Source organism: Trachemys scripta, chromosome 19 (assembly GCF_013100865.1).
Source record: "Trachemys scripta elegans isolate TJP31775 chromosome 19, CAS_Tse_1.0, whole genome shotgun sequence".
Taxonomy (NCBI): domain Eukaryota; kingdom Metazoa; phylum Chordata; order Testudines; family Emydidae; genus Trachemys; species Trachemys scripta.
The window spans coordinates 8,216,076-8,240,147 of NC_048316.1; the positions used below are offsets into that span (position 1 = coordinate 8,216,076).

Below are 24,072 nucleotides of genomic sequence, written 5' to 3' on the forward strand. Positions count from 1 at the left end.
CCAGTGTCATCTGGTAGCAGCAGACTGGCCCCAATCAAAGATGGTTGCAACGGTATCCAGATAACATTTGCCTCTCTGCCCCAATCAAATATGGCCGCACACTGCCACTGAAAGAATAGCTACTGGGGGCTCCCTGCCCCAAACAAAGATGGCCGCTCTCTCCCCAATCCAAGATGGTCGCTCACTCTGCGGTCCTTTTTTTATAGGTGACCTTGGCGGTGCCTGCTCTGAACTCGCTCTTTCTTGGCACTGCTCAGGTGGCCGTTCCTCTCAGGAGAGAGAAGTCTCCGTGTGTGTAGCCTCCGGACCCCACTCCTGTGCTGTGGCTCCTTCCCGCCACTCAGGCGGGGTGGGAAACCCCGGGGTCCTTGCGTTAGTGTTGAGTGGCGCTTCCGGTTTCCTGTCGTCCCCCCCCTCAGCCATCGCTGCCTGAGGGGGTTTCGGCGGAGGGTCGGCAGGGGGGCGGAACCGAGGGGCCCGGCCGGGCTGGGCATGAGGAGCCTGGCCGCATCCCGCACAGGTACCGGCGTTGGCGTGGGCAGCTTGCCGCGGAGCGCCCCCCCCCCGCCCCGGCGCTTGGGGCTGGGAGCGCTGAGCGGCTGGGGAAGGGAGCGGAGTCTCTCTGTACCCACCTGGGTTGGGGGCGGGGGAGCCTACACGCCGGGGCGGGGGGCTGCGCTGGGACCCTGAGGCAGCGGGTGGATGGAGACTTGGGGTCTGGAGATGGCCGTGTGGGGTAGGGGCCGGGGGGCAACACTGGGACCTGGAGGTGTCAGCGGGTTCCTTTCTACCCTCGTCCGCTCCTTTCAGCTCCCTTTCCCCCGTCTCCCTTCTGTCACTAGTTGTGTGTTAGTGCACGTGGCTCTTATTCCTGGGGGAATTCTGTGCCAACCCCCCCCCCCCCCCAAAACAAATCCGTGCACAATATTTTAAAACCTGCCTATTTCATTTGTCAGAATGACACTGTATAATCATGCCGGTTTCAACTGTTTTGGTAATTTATTTCAAAATACCTGTAACAATGCAGATGACAAAATTCCCCTAGGAATAGAGAGTTAACGAAACCTCTGTGCCAACCCAGTTCCTGTTTCTGTGCCCTCTCTCCCCCAGAGCCCAACTTGGGGGGGGACCCCACACACCCTCCCCAGTGCTTCATTTGTAATGAAAGAGGGGCTCAAACAATTTTTTTTTACTTTCATAACTGATGCAGTAAGCCCAGAAGTGCAGGGCTATGAACTGCCAAGCCTAGAGATGCCAGGGCTCAGCTCTGGCACACATTAAACATAGCCTAATATAAGAACTGGGGTCACCAAATGATATTAATGGGCAGCACGTTTAAAACAAATAAAAGGAAGTAGTTCTTCACACAGCGCACAGTCAACCTGTGGAAATCCTTGTCTGAGGAGGTTGTGAAGGCTAGGACTATAGGAGGTTTAAAAGAGAACTAGATAAATTCATGGAGGTTAAGTCCATTAATGGCTATTAGCCAGGATGGATAAGGAATTGTGTCCCTAGCCTCTGTTTGTCAGAGAGTGGAGATGGACGGCAGGAGAGAGATCACTTGATCATTACTTGTTAGGTTCATTCCCTCTGGGGAACCTGGGCAGAAAGGATGCTGGGCTGGATGGACCCTTAGTCTGATCCAGTATGGCCGTTCTTATGTTGGCCCAGCTGGGAGGTGCTCCCCCCAGCCCAGACACCCGTACCACCTTCCCCCAGAGCCCAGCTGCGCACCCCAGCCCAGACACTCTTACTCAGGGATACAGATGGAGAAACAGCCTTTTGCTTGATTCGAGGCTTGTTTCCTGCACACCACTTCCTTCCTTCAGGGAGTGCCTGGAACCCTCTGGCTCCCCCTTCAGCAGTGTCTGCTGTTTGCGAGCTGGGATCTGCCGGGTCCAGCAGCCCCTGCTGGTGGCCAGCAGCTATGCAATGCCAATTCTGCAGGGGAAAAAGGAAATTCTGCACAGAGCATTGATTTTTGCACAAATTCTGCACTGCACAGTGGTGCAGAATTCCCCCAGGAGTAAGTGGCTGTATACAGGATGTACAGTCTGTGCATGCTGACAGCTTTTCCTCAAGTTGTTGCTGTATAGGTGAGCTATTGGGTGGGATGGGTCAGGTGAAGGTTCAATAACAAAGTTTGGTAGAAAGTGGGGTTAGCCTGCAAAAAGGGAAACTCGAGATGGACGTGTTCAATTCAGCCTTGTAAAAATGGTCATGAAAATGCATCAGCCTTAACAGAATCTGCTTAAATTTACCATGATGATGGGACTCTGGTAGCTTTAATTGACTAAAAAAATAGTGCCCTCTAAACAGCTTTCCCTTAATTAAAAACAAAATCATTAAAACATTCACTCTCGCCCCCCACCCCATGTTTAGAAAGATTTTTTGGCTGGGCCTGAGAGTAATAACAATAATAAATGTTGATGGGCTCTTGTTCCCCTCCTTCTTCTTGATGCATAGCTATCTATTTACTTTCAGTTTCAGCTTCCTTGCAGTGATTACTTGTAAACACTCTTGCAGTGGCTGGATAATGGCATCCACTATCAACAAATGGTGAAACTCACTAGACACAAAGTTATGTCAAATGCACAAGCCAAACAAACTAGAGAAAATATTTTCTTTTTTCAGTTTCTTTGTTACAATAATTTTAGGGATTATTGGTAACAATAGTAGGTACAAAATTTTCAGATGGAGAAGTGATGCTTGAAATTAATATTATTGTCCGGTATAATGGTGGTGGTGGTGGGGATTTTCTCACGTGTCAAAATAATAGTTCTGTCTAGGTAGGTGTGCAAACAGAAACTTACAAGGTTGATTTTAATTGTGTAGTTCTTGAGCATGGGAGGAAAAATGTCCACATCTGATCTTAAATGTGATCGTATTAAGTTCTGAAACATTATGGTTGATATTCCTCAAAACTAGGAGCAAACATCTTAAGCTTATCTGTTGTAATATAAACTTGTAATACTGTTATGACTCTACCAGGATTCTGTCTGAAACTTACTTCTGTAATTGGCGAAATCTCCTTTTACCAGGATGTTTTAGTAAATGCACTTTTGATAATAACTTTATCTCTTGAGATTTAAAATGTTGTTTTAGTCTGAAAAATGACTTAAAAAACAAAAAAAAGAAGCATTGTGATGTTCCATGTTTGTTTCTCACTGATTCCACATCAGATTTGCTCAGTTCTAAGTAAAGATTCTTTCCTACCTGCCAGCCCTAGAAACATTTCTTGGGAACTTGGTCATGCCCTGCCCACAAAGAGTTTTGAAACAGTCTGTTGTTGGCACACATTCTAGGTTAGAATCAGCTCTCTCTTTCCGGGTTGAACTGGATTTGGAGTGCTAACTGAAATAAAGTTAGTAAAAGGAGTAAAAACTTAATTCAGGTTGTGATTTTGCAAATACTTGTCCAGTGAAGCACTTCTGATTGTCAGAAGCTGGGAGTAGATGACAGGGAATGGATCACTTGATGATTGCTTGTTCTGTTCATTCCCTCTGAAGTACCAGGCATCTACCACTGTTGGAAGACCGGACACTGGACCATTGGCCCTTCTTACGTACGTATATGTGTGTTTGCAAGATTGGGGCCTTAGGTCCGAGTTCTTCAGTGAGTTTTATGCCTACGCAGTGCTTCATTGACCACAAGTGATACTCTGTACAGGCACAAGCATCTGCCTATATCGGGGTGGGCCATGAAAGCTCACAAAATTGGGGATGGGGTGCAGGAGGGGGTGAGGTCTCTGGTTGGGGGTGCGGGCTCTGGAATGGAGCCAGAAATGAGGAGTTCAGGGTGCGGGAGGAGGCTCCGGCTGGGGGTCCAGGCTTTGGGGTGGGGCTGAGGATGAGGAGTTGGGGTGTAGGAAGGTGCTCCAGGCTGGGACTGAGGGGTTCGGAGGGCAGGAGGGGGATCAGGGCTGGGGCAGAGGGTTGGGGTGTGGGGAACTGGAGGGGGGTCATGCTGCTGCTTCCGGGAGCCTCTCTGCTTCCCAGCTGGAGTGCCAGAGCGGGGCAAGCCCCAGACCCTGCTCCCCAGCAGGAGCTCAAGGATCGGATAAAAACGGCTGGCGGGCCGGATCTGGCCCGTGGGCTGTAGTTTGCCCACCCCTGGCCTACATGGTGCCCAATGCAGGATGAGGGTCTGAGAAGCAAGCTGATGTGACTCTGACTCTATAAAACAGTGGTTCTTAACCTTTACTGCAGCCTGCACCTCTTTGGTTCTCAAAATATGTTCTCGCACCCCTTATCAAAAATCAAAATCTATTCTCACACCACTTAAACCTAGATATATTTTTTATTTGTATATTACAGTAATCGTTAAAAAATGTATAATGTTAATAAATACATAAGTTTGATGAAACAAAGTAGTTGTACTTACATGCCTGTGCTTAATTTGTGTTTTTGATGATCTACCTTATAAAAAAAAAAATCTGGCATGTCTCGCACCCCCAGAAAGGGCATCTTGCACCCCAGCTTAAGACCCACTGCTATAAAGGGAGGAAATCTGTTAAATAAGACACTTTTCAGAGCAAAGCCCTATGTTTCTCTGTTGGTTGTGGAATGTAGCTTCATATCTCTTAAACTTGCCTGATGTATGCTAGAATTATGCCGGTAATGTAACATTTTGCCTTCGCCTTTGTCATCTGATCTGTGCATGTGCTCTTGTGAAACAGATGTACATTGAACTTCATGACATTCCCTACACTCAGATTTTACCGCTCTCCCATTTTTTCTTTTGGTAGCTGGAACTGCTTTTGCAACTGCACTAACCTTTTTTGCTAAACCTGTTTCTTACTCTAGTTACTTATACAATATTCATTTATTATAATTGCAAAACAGGTTTCTGTCATTTAAGATAAGCTTTTTAATGTTGACCAACAGAATATGCTGGGTTTTTACTTTCAGATTTGGAGCTTAAAATAAAATTGTAGCTTTACAATTTTAGGTTCCTTATTTCTGCTTTTCTCTTCCCCCGCCCTCCCCCCCACCTCCAGGTCATTTAATCTCTTTCACCGTAATTTAATTTGGTAATATTTTGGACAAGAAGAACAACAATGATGTCAAAACAAGCCTTCCTCTGCAGTTTGGGCTCTCTCTATTTGTCCCTCCTGTTTGTGTTTCTGCTGATGGATGTCTATGCCAGGCCTGCAAACAATTCTGCCTTGAAAGAGAAAGCGGTTGACAGCAAAGATGAGAATGAGATCCTGCCCCCAGACCACCTGAATGGGGTCAAAATGGAGATGGATGGACATCTTAACAAGGAGTTTCATCAAGAGGTTTTTCTAGGAAAAGAGATGGAAGAGTTTGATGAAGATTCTGAACCAAGAAGGAACAGAAGGAAGCTTATGGCCATATTTTCAAAGTAAGTTATGTTATAGTGTATCAAGAAAAATATGCAGCCAATCCCGCTGCATTTATATTTCTTTCTCTCCTTCCTCGATGTTCAATTCATTAAACTTCTTTGAAAAACAAGATTGAAAGGTTTTTTGAAGGGTGATTACAATGAGAGGAATGAGCAACCTTGACCAAAGCATTACATTTATGTTAGTGAAGTATTCAACTAACTTAGGCTCTGATCCTTTAAGCTAATCAGTGGGGCTTAATGTGTGCGGTTCTTCCCACCTCCAGTGTCCAGGCAGAACCACTTTAATCAGCTTTCAGGATTGGGCCTTAGATTGTTGGTAAAATCCACCACAGAAAATGAAATTCCCACATGAAAAAGCTTACTGTTAAGTAACTTCTTGGATTACTAAAATTGAAAGATTTAGGAGTTTTTTCCGCCCCTCCCAGCTTGTTTACTTTTTGGATTTTGAGTGCTTTGGGTATAGTCAGGCTCATTTTCTAGTCTCCTGCATTAGTGCAGTAGAATTTTCCAAAGGATAGGGCGCTGCACTGTGAATTAGAAAACATGGGTTCTATTCCAGACACTGCCACTGGACCTGCACTGTGACCTTGGGCAAGTCACTTCATTTCTCTGTTACTTAGTTTTAATCGATGAGTAAGTATATGTTGTTTAGGGCTGCTGTTGGGCCTGCGCTTACTTCCCTTCTGGTGTGATCCACAGAAATACTAGCAGGGGAAAAGAAAATATTGTGGAGAGAATCGGGACTAAAGAAAATATTGTGGAGAGAATCGGGACTAAAGAAAAAGGACAAACTCAGCAAAAAGCTCACTTTCTCACAGCACATAGTCACTTTTTGTTCAAAAGCCCCTTGAAGTTGATACTGTTCTGACTCTTTTTTTATTTTTCTTGTATTTTACATGTTTAAACGCTTAAATAACTCCTGTCACCTTAGTATTTTGGTCCATCCCAAGTATTTATAAACGGAAATAATTTCTCTCCCTTTCTTCATGTGTTCCTGAAGAGCTTACAAAATTCTGTTACTGCTGCAGTTAAACGTGTAGGCAACTCCCCAGAGCTTAGAAAGGGAAGTATAATGAAAGATAAGGTATAATATTTAAATTATGACATCATGCTAAACGTCATTACTTGAAGTTCCTCAGAATAGATGGGCTTTTATTCTAATGTAACAAAAACAAAATTAAATCCTATTTAAGCATAAAAATATGCCCACTTTTTGTATGTTTATAAAGCACCTTTCATTCTATTAGGAGAGGCTTAAATCAATAACTACATCAATTCCTATGTTAGCAGACATGTAAATCATTGCACTAAAGTGCACTTGTGTAAGTTTTAAGACTAGAACATATGAAGAATAAAAACACAGTGAATTGTCACCACCACTAGATGGCAGAGTTGCTTCTCTTTGTGTTTTGCAACTGTGGGTTTATTTGTTATAATAGTGTAGACTGAATTGGTACTTCTAATATTTGTAGGTAATTCAGGTGGCAGTAAAAAAAAAAAGATCTTGAATATGTGACTTTTTTCATTTTGTTTAATTGTGCAGGAATTGGCAGGGAGGCTTTGAAATCCATTTTTATTGGAACAGTTTATAATTGAGTATCTGGCAAGGATGGAGGTGACTATGCATTTGCAATTTTGAAGACTGCTAATTTCCCCAGATATTTCTCTGCAGCAATTCTGTTCTTTAACTTGGAAAACAAGGTGTTGCTTCTTCAGTAGGGTGTTGCTTCTTCTGTCAATGCAGCTCCATTGAGGGTGGTTTTTTTTTAAGGTACTCATTTAGCACTCCGTTCTCCCTGCCAAACAAAGCAATCTACTCCATGAAATGTCTGATTTGTAATTCCTGGGAGCAGGATAGTTCTGTGGTGTGTTGTAATGAGACCACCCCTGTCATTAGAGCCCTGCGCAGATACAAAATTTGTATCCGCATCCAATCTGCAAAAATGGTCTGCGGATATCTGCATCAATGGATATAAAGCAAATATCTGTGGATTTACAGGACTCTAATTATCATTACAAGGAATACATTTTGTAATACTTAATATTGCACCTTTAAAATGCTGTATCACTAACTAAACTTTACAGCACTCCTGTGAGATGGTCACTTATTATTCTACTTTTAAACCTGGGAAGAACTGAGGCACAGATGTTAAGAGGATTGCTCAAGGCTAAAGAGAGTTTGTATCAGACTGGGGAGTTCCTGGCAACTAATTGTTTGCTTGGATCATGGCTCTTTTTTATCATAGACTTGACCCTTGCAAAACTTGTTGTCTCTTTAGCCACTGCAACAAACCCAGCTCTAAAAACATAACTTACTAATGAAAAACACTGGTGTCTCTGTGCTGTATTCTCAACAGCGGATGTCTGAAAGGGTTAACACAAAGCTTATTTTTCAAATGCTAACCAATGTGTATAGTTATCTTGGCTTACCCTTCTATACTGAAAACTGAAATCATTTATTGCTAATCTGCTGTTCAACCAGTCACTCCACTGACAGTTTATTTACAAATTAAGGATTTATTGTTAAGACTGTATCAAATAAACATCTGGCAATAATGAAACTGAAAGCTGATTAGCACATTCAGATGTTGATTAGGGACTTTTGTAAATCAGAAATTTCAGTCTCCCTTTGCTTTTATCTATTTGTTGTGATGGAGGCAGCCTTGGCAGGTCAAAAGCAGTTTGGCCGCCTCTGTCCTGACCTTAGAAATGATTATCGACCTACTTCAAGTGCTTTTCCACATTGTGTTCCATCATGAGATCAGATTAGAAGGTTCGCCAAATTCTTCGGGGAATTAGAAGAAGCTTGTTTTCCAGATGTACTCCTAAAGATTGAGTTAGGAGATGAAAAATGACCTTCCTTTGACCAGTGGTAAGGAGTCTTTGGGAAAAGAAAAAGGCCTCTGTTAAAGACTTTAAAAAAAAATTACTTTTCTTTTTTTAATGAGTAGCAGCTAAGGTTCCTGGACCTGTTTATACTGCACTTGGAATGGTACCCTCAAAGTGTAGCATGTTATCTAATGGGGTGATTAAGGAACAAGGTGAGACGCTATTCCTTTTCTGGAAAAGGCAACTCAGAGGTAGAGTTTTTATCCTATCCTCATTCTTTTAGATAAGTTAGTAACTATTAGATCTTTTAGGCGCTTATCAAAACAGGCATGTTTTCAAACCTAAACACTGAGGCAGAGATTTGAAACTCTGAGAAAAATGGGTAAAATCAATAGTTGCTGTATATAGTTCCAGTCTTACATGGAGATTAGGGAAACTGTGATGAGACAGTTCCCCCCCCCCATCCTCCCATCTCTTGTACAATTGGGGGGACCTGTCTTTTTAAATAGATAACTTGACCCAATAGTTAGATATTTAACTGATGCTGTCTTTGAACCAACAACAGGGCTGAAGTGACTAGAGTTCAGGGGACTAGAATTTTTTTTTCTTTAATTTTGAGCCTGGAATTTTTTATATTTAGCAAAGTACAACTAAAGCCCCTTTAATGGACTGGTGTTTAGAGTAAACTGTGCCCGAAGTAGATCTGTCAGCTGTGTTCTGCAGCCAACTCTTCTTAAATATATTAAAATAAACATTGGTTATGTTTTCATGTTCTACCTGATTTTTCCCATACCAGAAGATTTGGTTAGCCTTGTTTCAGTTATTCTCTGGTGTCACTCTTATCAGACAAAGTGTGCTTTGATCAGTTAATTAGGGATGCAGCCTTTCTTTCATACAAAATAATAGCTGACATTTTTGTCGTCAGTAATTACCATATATACTCGTTCATTAGCCCGTTCGTTTATACCCAAAATGGATAGGTAAAAATAGCAAAAACTGTATGACCCTTTCATAAGCCGAACCTATATTTCAGGGGTTGGAAAACTTTGGCTCTCGGGCCGTCAAGGTAAGCTGCTGGCAGGTCGGGACGTTTTGTTTACTTGGAGCATCTGCACGCATGGAGCCCCTCAGCTCCCTGTGGCCGCAGTTCGCCGTTCCCAGCCAATGGGAACTGCGGGAAGGCGAACCGCGGCCACAGGGTGCTGAGGGGCTCCATGCCTGCAGATGCTCCAGGTAAACAAAACTATAATGTATTAGATCAGGGATCGGCAACCTTTGGCACACGGCCCACCAGGGTAAGCACCCTGGTGGGCCAAGCAGGTTTGTTTACCTGTTGCATCCGCAGGTTCGGCCGATCGCGGCTCCCACTGGCCGCAGTTCGCCGCTCCAGGCCAATGGGGACAGCAGGAAGTGGCGGCCAGCACATCCCTTGGCCCACGTCTCTTCCTGCCGCCCCCATTGGCCTGGAGCGGCGAACTGCGGCCAGTGGGAGCCGCAATCGGCCGAACCTGCGGACGCGACAGGTAAACAAACCGGCCCAGCCCACCAGGGTGCTTACCCTGGTGGGCCGTGTGCCAAAGGTTGCCGATCCCTGTATTAGATATTCAATTCAATGATTCCATAGAGTTTAAAATCATCAAATTTTGGTGTAGACCCCTTTATAAGCCGACCCCCACTCTTTGATGCGTCACCTTTTTACCAAAAATATTCGGCTTATGAACGAGTATATACGGTAATGTGTTTGATCAAATGCAGTTTGTCTTGTGGGGTAAGCCCAATGATGTAATGTGCTGAATATCTCTAATTGGAACTTAATATAACTTTCAGATCTGAAAAATACAAATTGTATTATATAATTAGATTTTGCACATCAATCATCTATAACAAACTAGACCTAGGAACTAAGAATACATGCCCATGCAATGTCTCACTGTTGTAGCTGTTCCAACATTCATGCATTATGTAAAATTTAAAAATGATGGGGATGAGCTAGACAAAATATGGTGATAAGTTCTGTGATTAATGCAGCACAGCCCTTTTTGTCCCATTGCATTTTAACTAGTCCTCTGCTCTTATTAGCTTATACAGTTTTCTAAGACTGTGTTCCTTACTATTCAGTGTAGGTTTCTTTGAATTATAGTCATAAACTTTTTTTTCTTTTCAGAGATTATAGAAAGTCTGGAGTAGATAAGATTGTGTAACTGAAGAGAGTAAGGTACTTGTCATAAGTCTTGCCTTCTGTTTGTGAGGCTACTCTCACTTAGTGGAGACAAGATGTCCCGCTAGCACAAAGTCATTCTAAATGTAGGGACTAAATATGGATTAAAAACAGACTGTTCCAGTACTTTTGGTGGAGTCATCGGGGGGCGGTGGTGTTTTCTGGGGGTTTTTTTGGGTGTATGGGACATAAAAAAAAAAAAGTGAATCTGATACTAAAGTATTAAAGACTTTTCATTCTCTGTCCAGTTACTGAGAAAGACAGGGAAAGATACAGCAAACTTCAATTTCTCCCTGTGATAAGATCAAATTTATTTTTAATTATGTTTAAAGAGGAAGTTAAAGAATTGTCAAGTTCCACAGGGGAATTAACTGAGAGGGTATGATCTTCAAGATTCAGACATGCCAATCGGCTAATTGATTTAAACTGTAACTTGCCTGTTATAAAGACTTGAGGACTTTTCATAAAGTCTGAAACCTGGATGTTAAATGAAGTCTTTTTTTTTTTTTTTTTTGCAAACTACTTTTTAATATTTTTTTATTCTTGTTATGGGAAAAGCATGCTAAATTGAATTTCTGGGTCAACGCAAAAAAACTCCATATTTATCTGTCTCTAAAACGAAAAACAACAAAAATAAAAAGTCCCCTGAATTGTTTCCTGGTGGAAGTATACTGAGATAAGGGCTAATTTTGACAAGACGTCTGTCATTGAAGTCTTGGCCAAAAATGATCACTTTGTGCAGAAATTCCTGATGCATATCATAAGAACATAACATAACATCATCATAACATATAAACATATCTGCTTATCTTTTTATCTTTATGTAAGAAGGTGAGTATTTGGGCACTTGGTGGGCCAAGAAGTGTGTTAAGATATTCAGTATTCAATGTGTGGCCATACCATGAATTACCATAGACTAGACTGGATGCCAGAATTCAAACCAAAAAGAATGAGTACTTGTTGCACCTTAGAGAGACTAACAAATTTATTTGGGCATAAGCTTTCATGGGCTAAAATCCACTTCATCGGATGCATGCCCAAATAAATGTGTTAGTCTCTAAGGTGCCACAAGTACTCCTCGTTCTTTTTGCTGATACATACTAACATGGCTACCGCTCTAAAAGAATTCAAACCACAAATCTCAGTTGTAAAAGGGGGCTTTCTTGGTTAATTAAATCTGTTTTGTAGTTTGAATTTAGTAATTCCATTTCAGTAATGTAGTACATGTGGTTTCCTGTCAGGATGTGTATGTGGTAATGGACCTACCACTGTGCACGTCTGGAAAGTGAGTATTCAGCTTTTAATTGCTCATATTATGCTAATATCTCCTGCCCCTTATAAGCGCACATATTTGGGAATTGAATGTCATTCATGGGGTCCCTAGCCAGAAAACTTACATCCTGTCTGCTTCCAGTATGTGTAGGAGTAAGGTTGTTTCCCTTTTTCTCCTGTGGAACTCCTGAGCTCAGTCCTTCTTGAGGCAGAGCACATGAGGTTCTTAACAAGCACTGAAAGGGAAGAGGCTGAACTTTAGTGATGCTTGTAAGCTCTCATAGCGTTTGAGGTCCATTATTCTTATCACTCAGAATAGAAGTAGGGGAGTGGTTATGTTGGGGATTGCCAAAACCACTGGAGTATTTTAATGTAGTAGTTAAAAAGGGCATAATTTGGGGATAATGTTGAAGTACATTTGGTATACTTAAGCACAATTTTCATTTATAATGCCATCACCTATCCTTTTGTGGGGGAAGGCAGATGATGAGACTATAGCCATGCAGTGGTAGATTTGGACAATTATACCGAAAGTGGAATGAAGTTCAGGGAATGTTAGCTTGCTTGTTGTTATAAAGTTGGACTTTTAGATTTGATGTGTTGTTTAGCAGAAAACCTTACCTACGTTGATAGTTGTGTCCTATTTGTCATGATCTGTGTATTTTTAAAGTGTGCTGCATCTAGTGATTTTAAAAAAGTAGTCTAGCAAACTCTTGTATGTCACTTTAACTGTAAATAAATTACATTGTTCTCATTATTAAATATTACCTTTTGAATCTGGTTTTCATTATCTGTATGCAACGGGAATAGTCTTGTTCTTAAACAAATTGTATATTTAGAGCTAATGGAAATTGCTAGCCTGACAATCTTAATATACACAGCATGAGCAGGAGCAGTACAGTCTTCCCCAAATGGCTGTGTCAGTGTGCCTGGAAACCGGATGTGGGGAATGGACTCTAGTTCCAAGAAGGGGAGTTCAGTCTCCTTTCAGTCATTGATCTGTCTGCTGAGGTTGCCACAAAGGTCCAGTTGTGGTGGTTTGTGATGTGGACTCCTACCGGGTGGAAAATAGCTCATTTCATGTAGGCCATTGGATAACTGTCAGTTGGGTGGCTGGTTTGTTACTTTGGTCAATACTGTGCTTGATTCACTACAAATAAACTGGATTTCTGTAAGTAAGTCTTCTCCTATGGGACACCTATAATAAGGCCACACTTTGTTCCTTTTAACAGAAATACCGTGTTTATCTTTAAAGGCCTGATGTAAACATTAGTACTAATATTTTTTAACTATTTTTGCTGTGCATAGATAATGAAATATAATACAGGTGTTGTCACTGAATATCCCTATTATACCTAAACTTATTGCCACCGGTTAAGAGTGCTAACCTTGACTGGATTTACTTGCTTATTAAGTGTAATGGTATTTTGTAACAGTTTTTGTGAATTACACTGGATGTCACTAAAATGCATTCAGACCATGGCACAGTTGTCACGTATTGCAGCAGCTGCCATCTATTTTTGGAAATCTGTAATTTTCTTGTGGAAAAAGCACAGTTTAGTGAACTATAATGTAAGATCATTTATCTTGTATTTGATGTTGTTGAGAACTCAGAAAGGATTATTGTCAGAAGAAGGCTGTTTGTCTGACTTCTTATTCTGGAAACAATTCCTTGGAGAGATTTCTACAGAATTTATGAAATGCTACATTAATTTTTGCTGTAATATTAACGGTATTTCTTGAAGAACGAGAGGAACCAATGTACTTATCAGAGCTGATACATGGCAAAGTGTTGAAAGATTATCATCCTGCATCAGGCATTTTGCACCCAGAGATAACTGAGGAATGTCTACGCTGAGCTGTATTTCTTCTGTATATTTTGTTCACTTTACATGGAAGCTTAAATTCTCTAAGACCATGTAGGCTACAGTTCTGTGGAATATACAGTATTTCGGAACTAACGTCTGTTTTTTTTTCCCCCTTTAGCTGAACACTTTGCTGTCTTCTCAGAGCTCTTAGCAAAACTTTCCCTATTACTTAAATATTCATGAATTGTAGGCTGTACTAGCGTCATTTGTCAGCTTTGTTTGTACAGCTTTAGCCCCATGTTACCCAGTAGCTAACCTTTCATTACTATTCCTGGGAATCTTTTTCAATAGTCCATTCTAAATAAGATATCTCTACACACTATTATTTTGATGATCCATTCTGCCTCTTAGATTGTAAGGTCAGAGCAAAGACCATGTCTTGTTCTGTACAGTTGTAAGTGCACTGTTTGCCTAAAAAATATGATGCTTTATAGATATCAAACTGAATATGGCCAGCCTTACCACCGGTCGTACCAATTCATTGAATCAATACATCTGGATGATTCTTGGGAACACAGTGGTGAATAAAAGCAATAACATACAGAAAACTGAGGAATGGGTCAATGGACCATTAGATAGAGGCAAATGCAAGAAGACTGCCTTTTTACAATCACTAAATGGACAGTCTTATTTGGGAGCCATTATTAAATTTCTGTAGTGGATAGAGGTCATGTGAGGTGACTGTAGGCTTCTCATCTGATCTGGTCTACTGCAATTGAGAGGTCATTAAGGATAACACTTTCTGTTGCCGTTTTGTTACTTATTTAGAAACAAAATATCACACACATGATTACTCGGATAGCTCAGCTATAATGTATGGACAAGTGTGATGAACATGTTTTACTATTGTCTGCTGTAAATTACTGCTTGCCACAGTGAGTCTGATATTCCATGTGTGCATGTACTTGCATTGTGAGAAAATAATACAGTATTTAAAAACTTTAATGTTGCACTTTTTAATACAGATGAACATTTAAAAAGATCAGATGTTTGGGTTGTTCTAACTGTAACATTTGAGTTGACATTTAAAGGTGGAGGAACGTATTAAATAACCTAAGTTTCAGTGATAAAATTTCGGAAATCTTAAGATAGTGATGCAAACGGATAAAAAGATGAAGTGAAGCCTGTGCCTGTATGCGCTTCTTAAAATTTTAACATGGGTGGTTTTGGTATACTTTAAATAGGTTCTTAAATGTCAACAAAATGTCTTTTCTGTTTTTGATGCTCACTTACATTTGGATTATTGATGTTGTGTTCAGAAAAGGGACTCTAAAAATGACATTTGGGTGATCATACTTATTTTCATTTCATGATATATTAAATTTGCTCAACTGAAATGATTTATTTTAACTGTCAATGGTGAACAAACTTCTTGCTCTTTTATCCATCATTGCCAACAGACTTTACAATTAGCACATATCTTGCAATTTGGTCAATGAGACAGAATGTAATATAGGTTATGGTTCTGCACCTGAGCAGTACTGAACATAGAAATGTCTTGTCTTTGTCCTAAAAAAGGAAAGCAGATCTGACTGGCGAGACTCACAGGGAGCAGATGTCCATTACCTCAGCTTTAACTTTTGAAAGATCACTTTTCAGTCAACCATTCTATAAACATGTAGAAACAAAGGTCTTCTTCACAGATCAAGGGATAAAAATAATCGTTAGAAGACCTTCTGGATATCTTTTAAGGTTACAACAATAGCATTAAAGGAATTGAGAAACCTTTCTGGAGGCCCATGCACCAAGGTTTTTCACTTTATTTTCTTTCTCTTAATGACTATAGTTTTTTCTAATAAATAGTTAAGCATAAGGGGAATCTCATCTTCCCAGTAAATGAGGGAGAGTTAATGTATTTAATAATAAAAAAAGGGGGGGGGGGGCAGAGTGCTAGATCCTGAAAGCCAGCAGGAGACAAGTTTGGAAGTACACTGAATTGAGATATTGAGGTGAACACAGAGGAAGAAAGGGTCTAGAAGGAAGAAAGAAGTAAAAGATACTGAGACATCTGCACTAGTGAGAGTCTATAATAGCAAGCAAGTTGAAAAATCAGAAAAAATAATTAAACCTGAAATTTAGGAAAGGTAGAGTTAACATAGCATGGACCATGCAGTATATTACTGTCTGTGATTTCTTTATTAAAAAAAACAAACTTTGCTGTTTTTAAATTTGGGTGGATGTTGCCCACTTACAGGATAATGAAAGATAATTAAGCACCTTACTTCACTGGGCAGTCCCCCTAACATTGTTCTTCATTTGAGAAGAGCAAAAAGGCTGACTGCTGCAACTGAAGGAAAACAGCGTGGCGTACTTAAAACATGATGGCCGTCCTGAACAGTGAAAGAAACAATCTTAAAATGGAAATAACTGATCCTATTAAGGGAGTTTGTCTCATTCTGCCCACTCATCTATTCAGACTTCACATTTAGCCATTTTTAACTTCCCAGGTAACTTTATAGCTGTCTCTGAAATGTTTACTCTTTAGTCAGTGGCTCAGTGTTAAATAATACATTACTCAAGTAGTGAGCAATATAATTTTTTTCTGTAATTAAACTGAACCATCTCACTTCTGTTTTAACTGTCTTCTGTTCTTGTTAGTGGGCAGTGAAGTGACATGTCTAGTGTTTTGAGTTATATTTGGACTCTTAGCTGTTCTCATATCTTCCTCTGCAGGGTAGATATTAATAGGGACAAAAAAATAAGCGCTAAAGAGATGCAGCGTTGGATCATGGAGAAGACAGAAGAGCATTTCCAGGAAGCTGTGGAAGAGAACAAAATGCATTTCCGAGCTGTGGACCCTGATGGCGATGGTAGGAGAACAACATTTATCTTGTGAAATAGTCATTCTAGGGTATCTAAAAACATTATAGCTAGAGGTCAAACTGACTATGGGCTGCACGTTTAGTTGCTCTGAAGCACTCATCGTAGGCCAAACCCTAGACCTAGTCCCTTTGAAGTCCATGAGACCAGTTTCATCCTTACATTTGTATCCTTCATTGGGGAGGACAAAAGAGGATTTTTTTTCTCTGAAGACTTGACTACACTAGGAGAAACTTTCTGAATATTTTCTATGATTGCTATCTCTGGTTCAAGCTTTACCAACATTAGTAATATTGGGAGCTCTCGTTTGCTCCCACAGTTACTTTTAACGTCATGTATATCATGTAACCCTGCTCAGGGCAGGTCTAATTGACTGTATTTAAAAATGCGTATCAGTATTGGGGCTTCCAACATTACTAATGCTGGCTGAGATGTGCTGGTGTTGGCAACGGTCGGAAATTTAGAAAAAAAATTCCCCAGGGTTATCAGGGCCTTTGAGTTGGTGTTTAATTTACTTTGATTTCTTTAAAGAGAGCAGATTCAATGATAACACTGTAAGGCAAAAGCAGTATAGTTAACCAGACAAATGTAGCTATTAGATCTTTGATCACTCTCTGGGAAGCTGCTTAGTTTTGTAATAGAAAAGACTTAAAAGGAACAAGAAATTTAAAATGGTTGTCATTGAGTCAGATTGAATCCTTAGGCAGCCCTACCCATTAAAAATAATGTAGGGATCAAATTCTGCCCTTGATAATGCATTTGAGCTCTCATTGACTTCCAAAGACATAATTTTGACCCTTGGAGTGGACAACCATAGGAATATTTCAGGCGTTACCATTGTGGAAAGGAACCTTAGTCCACTTTGAGGAGGATTGGTTGGGAGGTATTTTTGCCACATCACTGCTCCCAATGAAATTTACAAGTGTTGGGTGGTTGAGTAAATGTGAATGGATGTGGTTCTTACAGATTGCAGATGTGTAAAGGGTTTTAACAGATGATTTTAAAAGAAACAAGACCAGAAGTTTGGATTTTAAAATGTAAGACTATTTGTCATGTCTGAGATATGTCTCTATCTTACAGGCCATGTGTCTTGGGACGAGTATAAAATAAAGTTTTTGGCAAGCAAGGGCTTTAATGAAAAAGAGATTGCAGAGAAGATCAAAAACAACGAAGAGCTAAAAATTGATGAAGAAAGTAAGTATTTTCAGTTGCTGATACCGGCATATTTTGCCTAAGAAAAGCTTTGTACTGCTCCAGTCCTTTGGCCAGTAGTAAATTGGCTGAACTGGCAGCTTAGAAATCAAGACTCAGTACAGGACTGTTGTTCTAGCTGTATGACTGCATCTACTTTGGCTTTGAAAGGAGACAGAGGTGAAATGCCACAGTAGCTGCTGCCAAGAATGAAGAGAGGAAAGGAGCTGAACATTAAACACCAGCTTGCATGATCAGGTCCTTGAGAGCTCTCTAATCCTATAAAGGTTGGGCCCTACATTTTTAGGATCACTGGATTTCAGTTTTGCAATTATCACCTTTTTAGCTGTGATTTATAAACTGGAAAATTCACTTCTCAATAGAATGGCAAGATTTGGGGGGGGGGAGAGAAAAGGCAGAATAAATTAGTTATTGTGCCCAATATGTTCTACAGCAAATGCAGATTAGCCCAGCTCATTGTTTACTTTGAGAAGTAGGAATGGTCATGTGAAAAAAGAAATACAGCAAAGCCCCATTTATCCAATCTAATTGGGACCGGGACCAGATTGGATAATCTGGAGAATGGGTACATGCAATGCTGCAGCGCCATCTAGCAGTCACAGGAGAGAGTGCCTGCTTCTGGACCTCTGCGTGAGCTGGATAATGGAGGACTGGATAAATGGGGTTCTACTGTAAATTCTTTCTCTCTATCCTGGGCTGGGTTGTGTGCTGGGTTGGTACAATAGCTTTTCATTTCTGAAGACTTAAGGTCAAATTCTTTGTTCAAAGTGAAGGTTAGTTAGGCAGTCTCAACTTTGTCCTCATTCATCCAATGTGCCTTGTGATGCTGGCAAACCAGGGGCCAGCTCTTTCCAAGTCTGTAGGTGTCAGCTGAGTACTGATAAATTCATAGCTGGAAACCAGACCAGATCACCTCTATGTTGCCATGCTCCACCCCTTGACTCAACATATTCATCAGCAATTACTGCAGCCTCCAAAACTGTGGAAGGTTGTGACAGATGCCTGCCTTCACCTCATCTGTAACTATCCATAGCAACTACTCCTGTACCATCAGATGAGTTTTTCATAGACACCTTCAGCCCCAACTCTATTATCCATTTTTCATAAAATTACACATTTTATGCACATATTCAACATGAGTGATACTGTCAAACATTTTAAGATTCCTATACTTCAAATCGATGGGACTCAGGTGTAATCTTAAACCTTCTCAATATATTTTCTTTAAATTTCTTATACATCTTAGCATCACCCTCCTCTGTATCATTAAAAATGTGTCTTTCCTCCCCAGTTATTCTGGTCAAGAGGATTGGTATCCACTTATCCTCTAGAATCTTGTTGATACCATACAGTCGCTCAGAAATGAACAGGAACTCCTCTGAACAGTCAGCCTGCCCAATTTATCAAGAGACTTTCTCCTTGCGCGGGGGGGGGGGGTATACTCACTAGCTGGGGATGCTGCTTTTGCTGCTCCAGTACTTGGAGCTGCAACGTGCGAGCGTCCTTCTGTTTCTGGTGTGCTCTCTCCTCAGCTTCTAGTTCCATGCATCTTTGGTGAGCTTCCTCCTCCACCTCTTAGGTTTCTTTCTTCTCCTTGATCTGCAATTCCACCATCAGTCTCACATTCTTCCTGGGTTGCCCGGAACTTCAGCCGTACCAGTCAGTGGCTGTGGCATCTGGGGCAGAAGGTATTCGTGCCCCACCTTTATTCCCTTCCCTGCTGCCAGGTCAAAACTTATGCGCAAAGCTCTCAGTTGCTGATCTGAAGCTATCTTTACAGAACTTTTCAAGAGGGGTAGGGGCAAATCCCAAGGGAAGGGAAATCCCCTTGTCCCCCAGGTTAAAAGGAGGGGGTGGAGGAGTCTAGAAATAAACCTAACCCCAACTTTATTACAAAAAATCCTCAAGGGAGCCCAGATTTAAAGCTCCTTATCCAGAGGTGAAAGTAAGCCGGTCTGGTATGGCATACCGGCAAGAGCTGGTACGCCGGACCGGACCGGCTTCCCCAGGCTGGCGGTGTAAAGGGCGTGGGGCTTCTGGAAGCAGCTGGAGCCCCGGGCCCTTTAAATTGCCACCAGAGCCCTGGGGTAGTGGAGGCGGCTCGGGCAGTGATTTAAAAGGCCCTTTAAATCACTGCTGGAGCCCCAGGCTGCTGCCGCTACCCCAGGGGCTTTGGCACTGGGGCTCGGGCCGTGATTTAAAGGGTCCAGGGCTCCGGCCGCTGTGGGGAGCCCCAGACCCTTTAAATCGCCACCTGAGCCCCGCTGCAGGAGCCCTGAGGTAATGGCAGTGGAGCTCTGGCAGTGATTTAAAGGGCATGGGGCTCCCAGCTGCCGCTACCGCAGCGGCGCTCCGGGTCCTTAAAATCTCCACCAGAGCCCTGAGTGCCAGGGTAGCAGCTAGAGCCCCAGGCCCTTTAAATTGCCCCCAAGCCCCGGGACTCTAGGGGTGATTTAAAGGGCCCAGGGCTCCCAGCTACCGCAGCCAGAGCCCTGGGCCTTTTAAATCTTGATGTAAAGGGTCCAGGGATTTAAAGGTCCCTCCTCTTCCGGTTGAGGCCCACCCCTTCCAGTTGATGCCCCGCCCTCTGCGCACGACTCCAGTGTACCAGTAAGTTCTTTAAGTTACTTTCACCCCTGCCCTTACCCTAAGGCAAGGCAGGTAGTCTGCCACACTGCTTGGCTCCCAATGTAATGAAGTTAGGCTGGTCAGTTATAAAGAGAATGGTGGAAGGCAGGTATACTAGCTTTAGAATGATAAAAGCACTTTTCCCTATAAGCTGAAAAGGGGTTACCTCTGGTCAACTAGGAACATCTGAGTCCAGTTAAGGGTTGCCTGAGACCTTTAAAAACCCCTGCACTTGTGAGAGGAGGAGAGGCAAGCTGCTGAAGGGCTAGCAGGCATAGGGAGAAAGACTTCTCCAGGGTAGGAGGCTGCTCTCCTCCCTACAAGGAAAGCTACCCTAACTGCCTGTTTAGGAAGGACCGGCACCTTGGGGCCAATAACAAGGCCACCCCACCCCCAGAAAGGGGGTAATAAAAGATATTCCCCTTTGTTTTGTGTTATGAATTTCTTTCTTTTGTTTGGCAGAGGAGTACTTGGGCCTGCCCCGAGACCTACCTGGAAAATATTGAGAAATAAACCCCAAGTGGTGAAATAAACACCATCCAGAGTGGGGCTGATTTACTCCAGGCCTCCTCCTCCCGCACCCCCCATCAGAGAGGGAAGCACTGAGCCTGGCAAAGTGGAGGAGGTGCCTTGGCACTCCAGCCATATAAAACTAAGTTACACAAAATTTAAAGACCCTCCCCACCCCCCCATTTACACTCCCAGTCCTTGGTGTTAACGCCACGACTATTGTCCCAAGGACAGCAGTCGAGGAGGAGGAAGAGCCAGTGAACTATTTTAGAATTGAGTCTTGGGAAGGTAGCGAAAAATGTACCAAGGCTGCTAAGGTAAATGTCAGATTGTAAGGGCTGGAGGGACACAGCATTCCCAAGTCACTTTGGTTAAGGAGAGTTTGGTGAGAGGAAGACAAAACTCCCTGTAAGAGTTTAAATGTAGTGCTTTGGTTGAGTTCTCTGTGTCTGTGCCTCTGGCTAAGATCCACCTTGAGCAGGGGAATTTTAAGGTTGAGGTCATGGTAGCATCAGGAATTTTTCCTGCTGACATTTTAATAGGTAGTAACATTTTAGCCATGTCTAAGCAGGTTAATGTTATAACCCACAGCCAGAAAGAGTGTTCCTCTGTCCACAGAAAAGCAGGGAGGACTGGGAAGGGGCTGAAGGAATGCCCTCAGTTCTTTGTCTGTTGAGAGTAATAACTTGTCTTCAGAAGAGAAATTTGAAAATGCCATTGCTTTGGCCAGAATCTGCTCTGAACTTGTGCGGCTCAAAATGAGTTTATGAAGGCTGAACAAGCTGACCCTTCTCTCGACCAAGAGAGGGTTGCGGCTCAGAATAATACCCCAGCTGGGGAAGGAAAAGGTAGATTTTTGTAGAAAGATGTGCTGGTGAGGTTTGCAAGCAGGTAGTTGTGCCTGAGAAAAACAGAGGAGAGTTACTGCAGCTAGCTCATGATTGTCCATTTACAAGACACTTAAGAATGGAAAGAACCTGTAACAGGCTTAAACGGAATTTGTTGCCCTCACATGTTTGAGACAATAAAAAATTACTGTAAGAGTTGTGACTTATGGTCAGAAGCATAAGAGATTAAAGGGACCCCGCAAGGCTGCTATACAGCCATTGCCCATAATCAAACAGGTGTTTGCCAGAGTGTCTGTAGATATTGTAGTATCGCTCACTAAACCGTCCAGGACTGGAAAGAAATATATACTTGGTGTGATGGATTCTGCCACCAGGTACCCTAAAGTCACAGTATTATCTAATATAAAAGCTGAGATGGTAGCCACTGCCTATTCACCATTTTTAGCAAGTGGGTTTTCCCAGGGAAATTGTCATAGAATCCAAGAAGTGTAGGACTGAAAGGGACTTCACTAGGTTATCTAGTCCAGTCCTCTGCACTCAAGGCAAGACTAAGTAATAACTAGACCACTTCTGTGGTGCTTGTCTAACATGTTCTTAAAAACTTCCAATGATGGAGACTCCACAACCTCCCTAAGCAATTTGTTCCAGTGCTTAACTACCCTGACAGGAAGTTTTTTCCTAATGTCCAACCTAAACCTCCCTTCCTGCAATTAAGCGCATTGCTACTTGTCCTGTCCTCAGAGGTTAAGGAGAACAATATTTCATTTTCCTCTTTGTAACAACCATTTATGTACTTGAAAACTGTTATGTCCCCCCTCAGTCTTCTCCAGAATACACAAACCCAGTTTTTTCAATCTTTCCTTATAGGTTATGTTTTTTAGATCATTTAATCATTTTTGTTGCTTTCCTCTGGACCTCCTTCAATTTGTCCACATCTTTCCTGAAGTGTGGCACCCAGAACTGTACACAATACTGCAGTTGAGCCTAAGCACAGAATAGAGTGGAAGAATTACTCCTTGTGTCTTGCTTACAACAATCCCAGAACGATGCCCCCCCCCCCCCTTTTTTTTTTTTTTGCAATAGTATTACATTGTTGACTTACATTTCGCTTGTTATCCACTATAATCCTTCTGCAGTACTCCTTCCTAGGCAGTCATTTCCCATTTTGTATGTGTTCAATTGATTGTTCCTTCCTAAGTGGAGTACTTTACATTTGTCCTTATTGAATTTCATCTTGTCAGACCATGGTGCCAACTTCATGTCTGTTGTCTTTAAAAAGTTGTGGGAGTTGTTTGAAGTGAATCATTCAAAGGCTGCCCCCTATCATCCAGAAACTAATGGTCTGGTGGAGAGATTTAATGGAATTTTGAAAGCTGTACTGAAAATGTATGGCACCAGGTGAGAGAAGGAGTGGGATGTGTTATTCCCTCATTTGCTATTTGCATACAGAAGTGTCCCCCTAGAATCTTCTGGCCTTGCCCCCTTTGATCTCCTGTATGGGAGACAGGTTAGGGGACCCCTAGATTTAATTCAAGGCTCTTGGGAGCATAGTACTGAGGAGCTAAGACAACTTGTAGGGGAGTATGTCACTCGTTTTAAAGAGAATTTACAAGTTGTGATGGATCTGTTGCAACAGAACCTGGAAAGAAGTCAGGAATCGCAGAAGGCTTGGTATGATAGGCATGCTGAAGAAAGATCATGTGATATTAGTGATTTGGTGTTAGTGCTGATTCTAGTGAGGAAAAACAAAATGCATGATTGTTGAGAAGGATTGTCAAGAAGCCTCATGGCAGGGAAGCTGTACAAACTGTACGTGTCAATAGATTGAAAGTTTACCACAAAACGGAGATGGGAGTGAATATGGTTTGTTGTGCTGATAAGGGAACGTTTACTGACCCTTTAATTGATTTGGTCAGGGAGAGTAAGGAAGAGACTCCTCTGGAGAACACTGAGATGTGGGAGGGTCTGAAAAGCCCCAAAGCAAGAAATGTTAGCCCCTTTAAAGCATCACAGACAGGTATTTTCCAACTAGCCAAGTTTAACTGACAGGTTGGCACTCAGTCATGAACCACTCCAGACAATGTGACATGCCCCTCCTCCCTCAAAAAAAAAAAAAAAAAAAGTACCACCACAGTTTTTGCATAGTGGGTGGTCTTTTCTTAGGAGATACTTAAGACTTGAATAACAGAAGATCTGTCAAAGCTGTTAGGATAGTGGTGGGTTGGAACTAACACTGTCCCTGTTACTAGCCAGCGGTTTGGGGTCTTTTACTCTCATGAGGACTAAATCCAGGAAGTATGCTCCATCTTGGTGCTGAATGCCTCCATTGCTCTTCTGTTCTTGTGGACAAATATATAACATAACAAGCTGATTAGTTAGTAAAACAGTGTACAATTTCAGTTCTAGTGTAATATTTTTGTTGAATATTTTATGTTTATTAAAATGACAAGGAGGAATTTGCAATTTGCAGTACTTTCTCTTATATATAAACACAAAA

At 41.9% G+C, this 24,072-nt stretch overlaps 1 protein-coding gene across 3 annotated transcripts in view; it reads left to right on the plus strand.

The window, feature by feature from the left end:
- Positions 1–365: 365 nt before the first annotated feature.
- The window catches only part of SDF4 (stromal cell derived factor 4), a 42,074-nt gene continuing 18,367 nt past the window's right edge, over positions 366–24,072 (plus strand). Inside the window, exons 1-5 of one of the 3 annotated variants that reach the window (XM_034753209.1) lie at positions 378–520; positions 3,510–3,565; positions 5,000–5,367; positions 16,231–16,367; positions 17,458–17,571. In XM_034753209.1, coding sequence (XP_034609100.1) covers positions 5,060–5,367; positions 16,231–16,367; positions 17,458–17,571 — 559 coding nt within the window. In that variant the 5' untranslated portion in view covers positions 378–520; positions 3,510–3,565; positions 5,000–5,059. Of the gene's footprint in view, positions 521–3,509; positions 3,566–4,999; positions 5,368–16,230; positions 16,368–17,457; positions 17,572–24,072 lie in introns of those variants that run through there. The other 2 variants (XM_034753208.1, XM_034753210.1) reach the window with 2 other exon arrangements.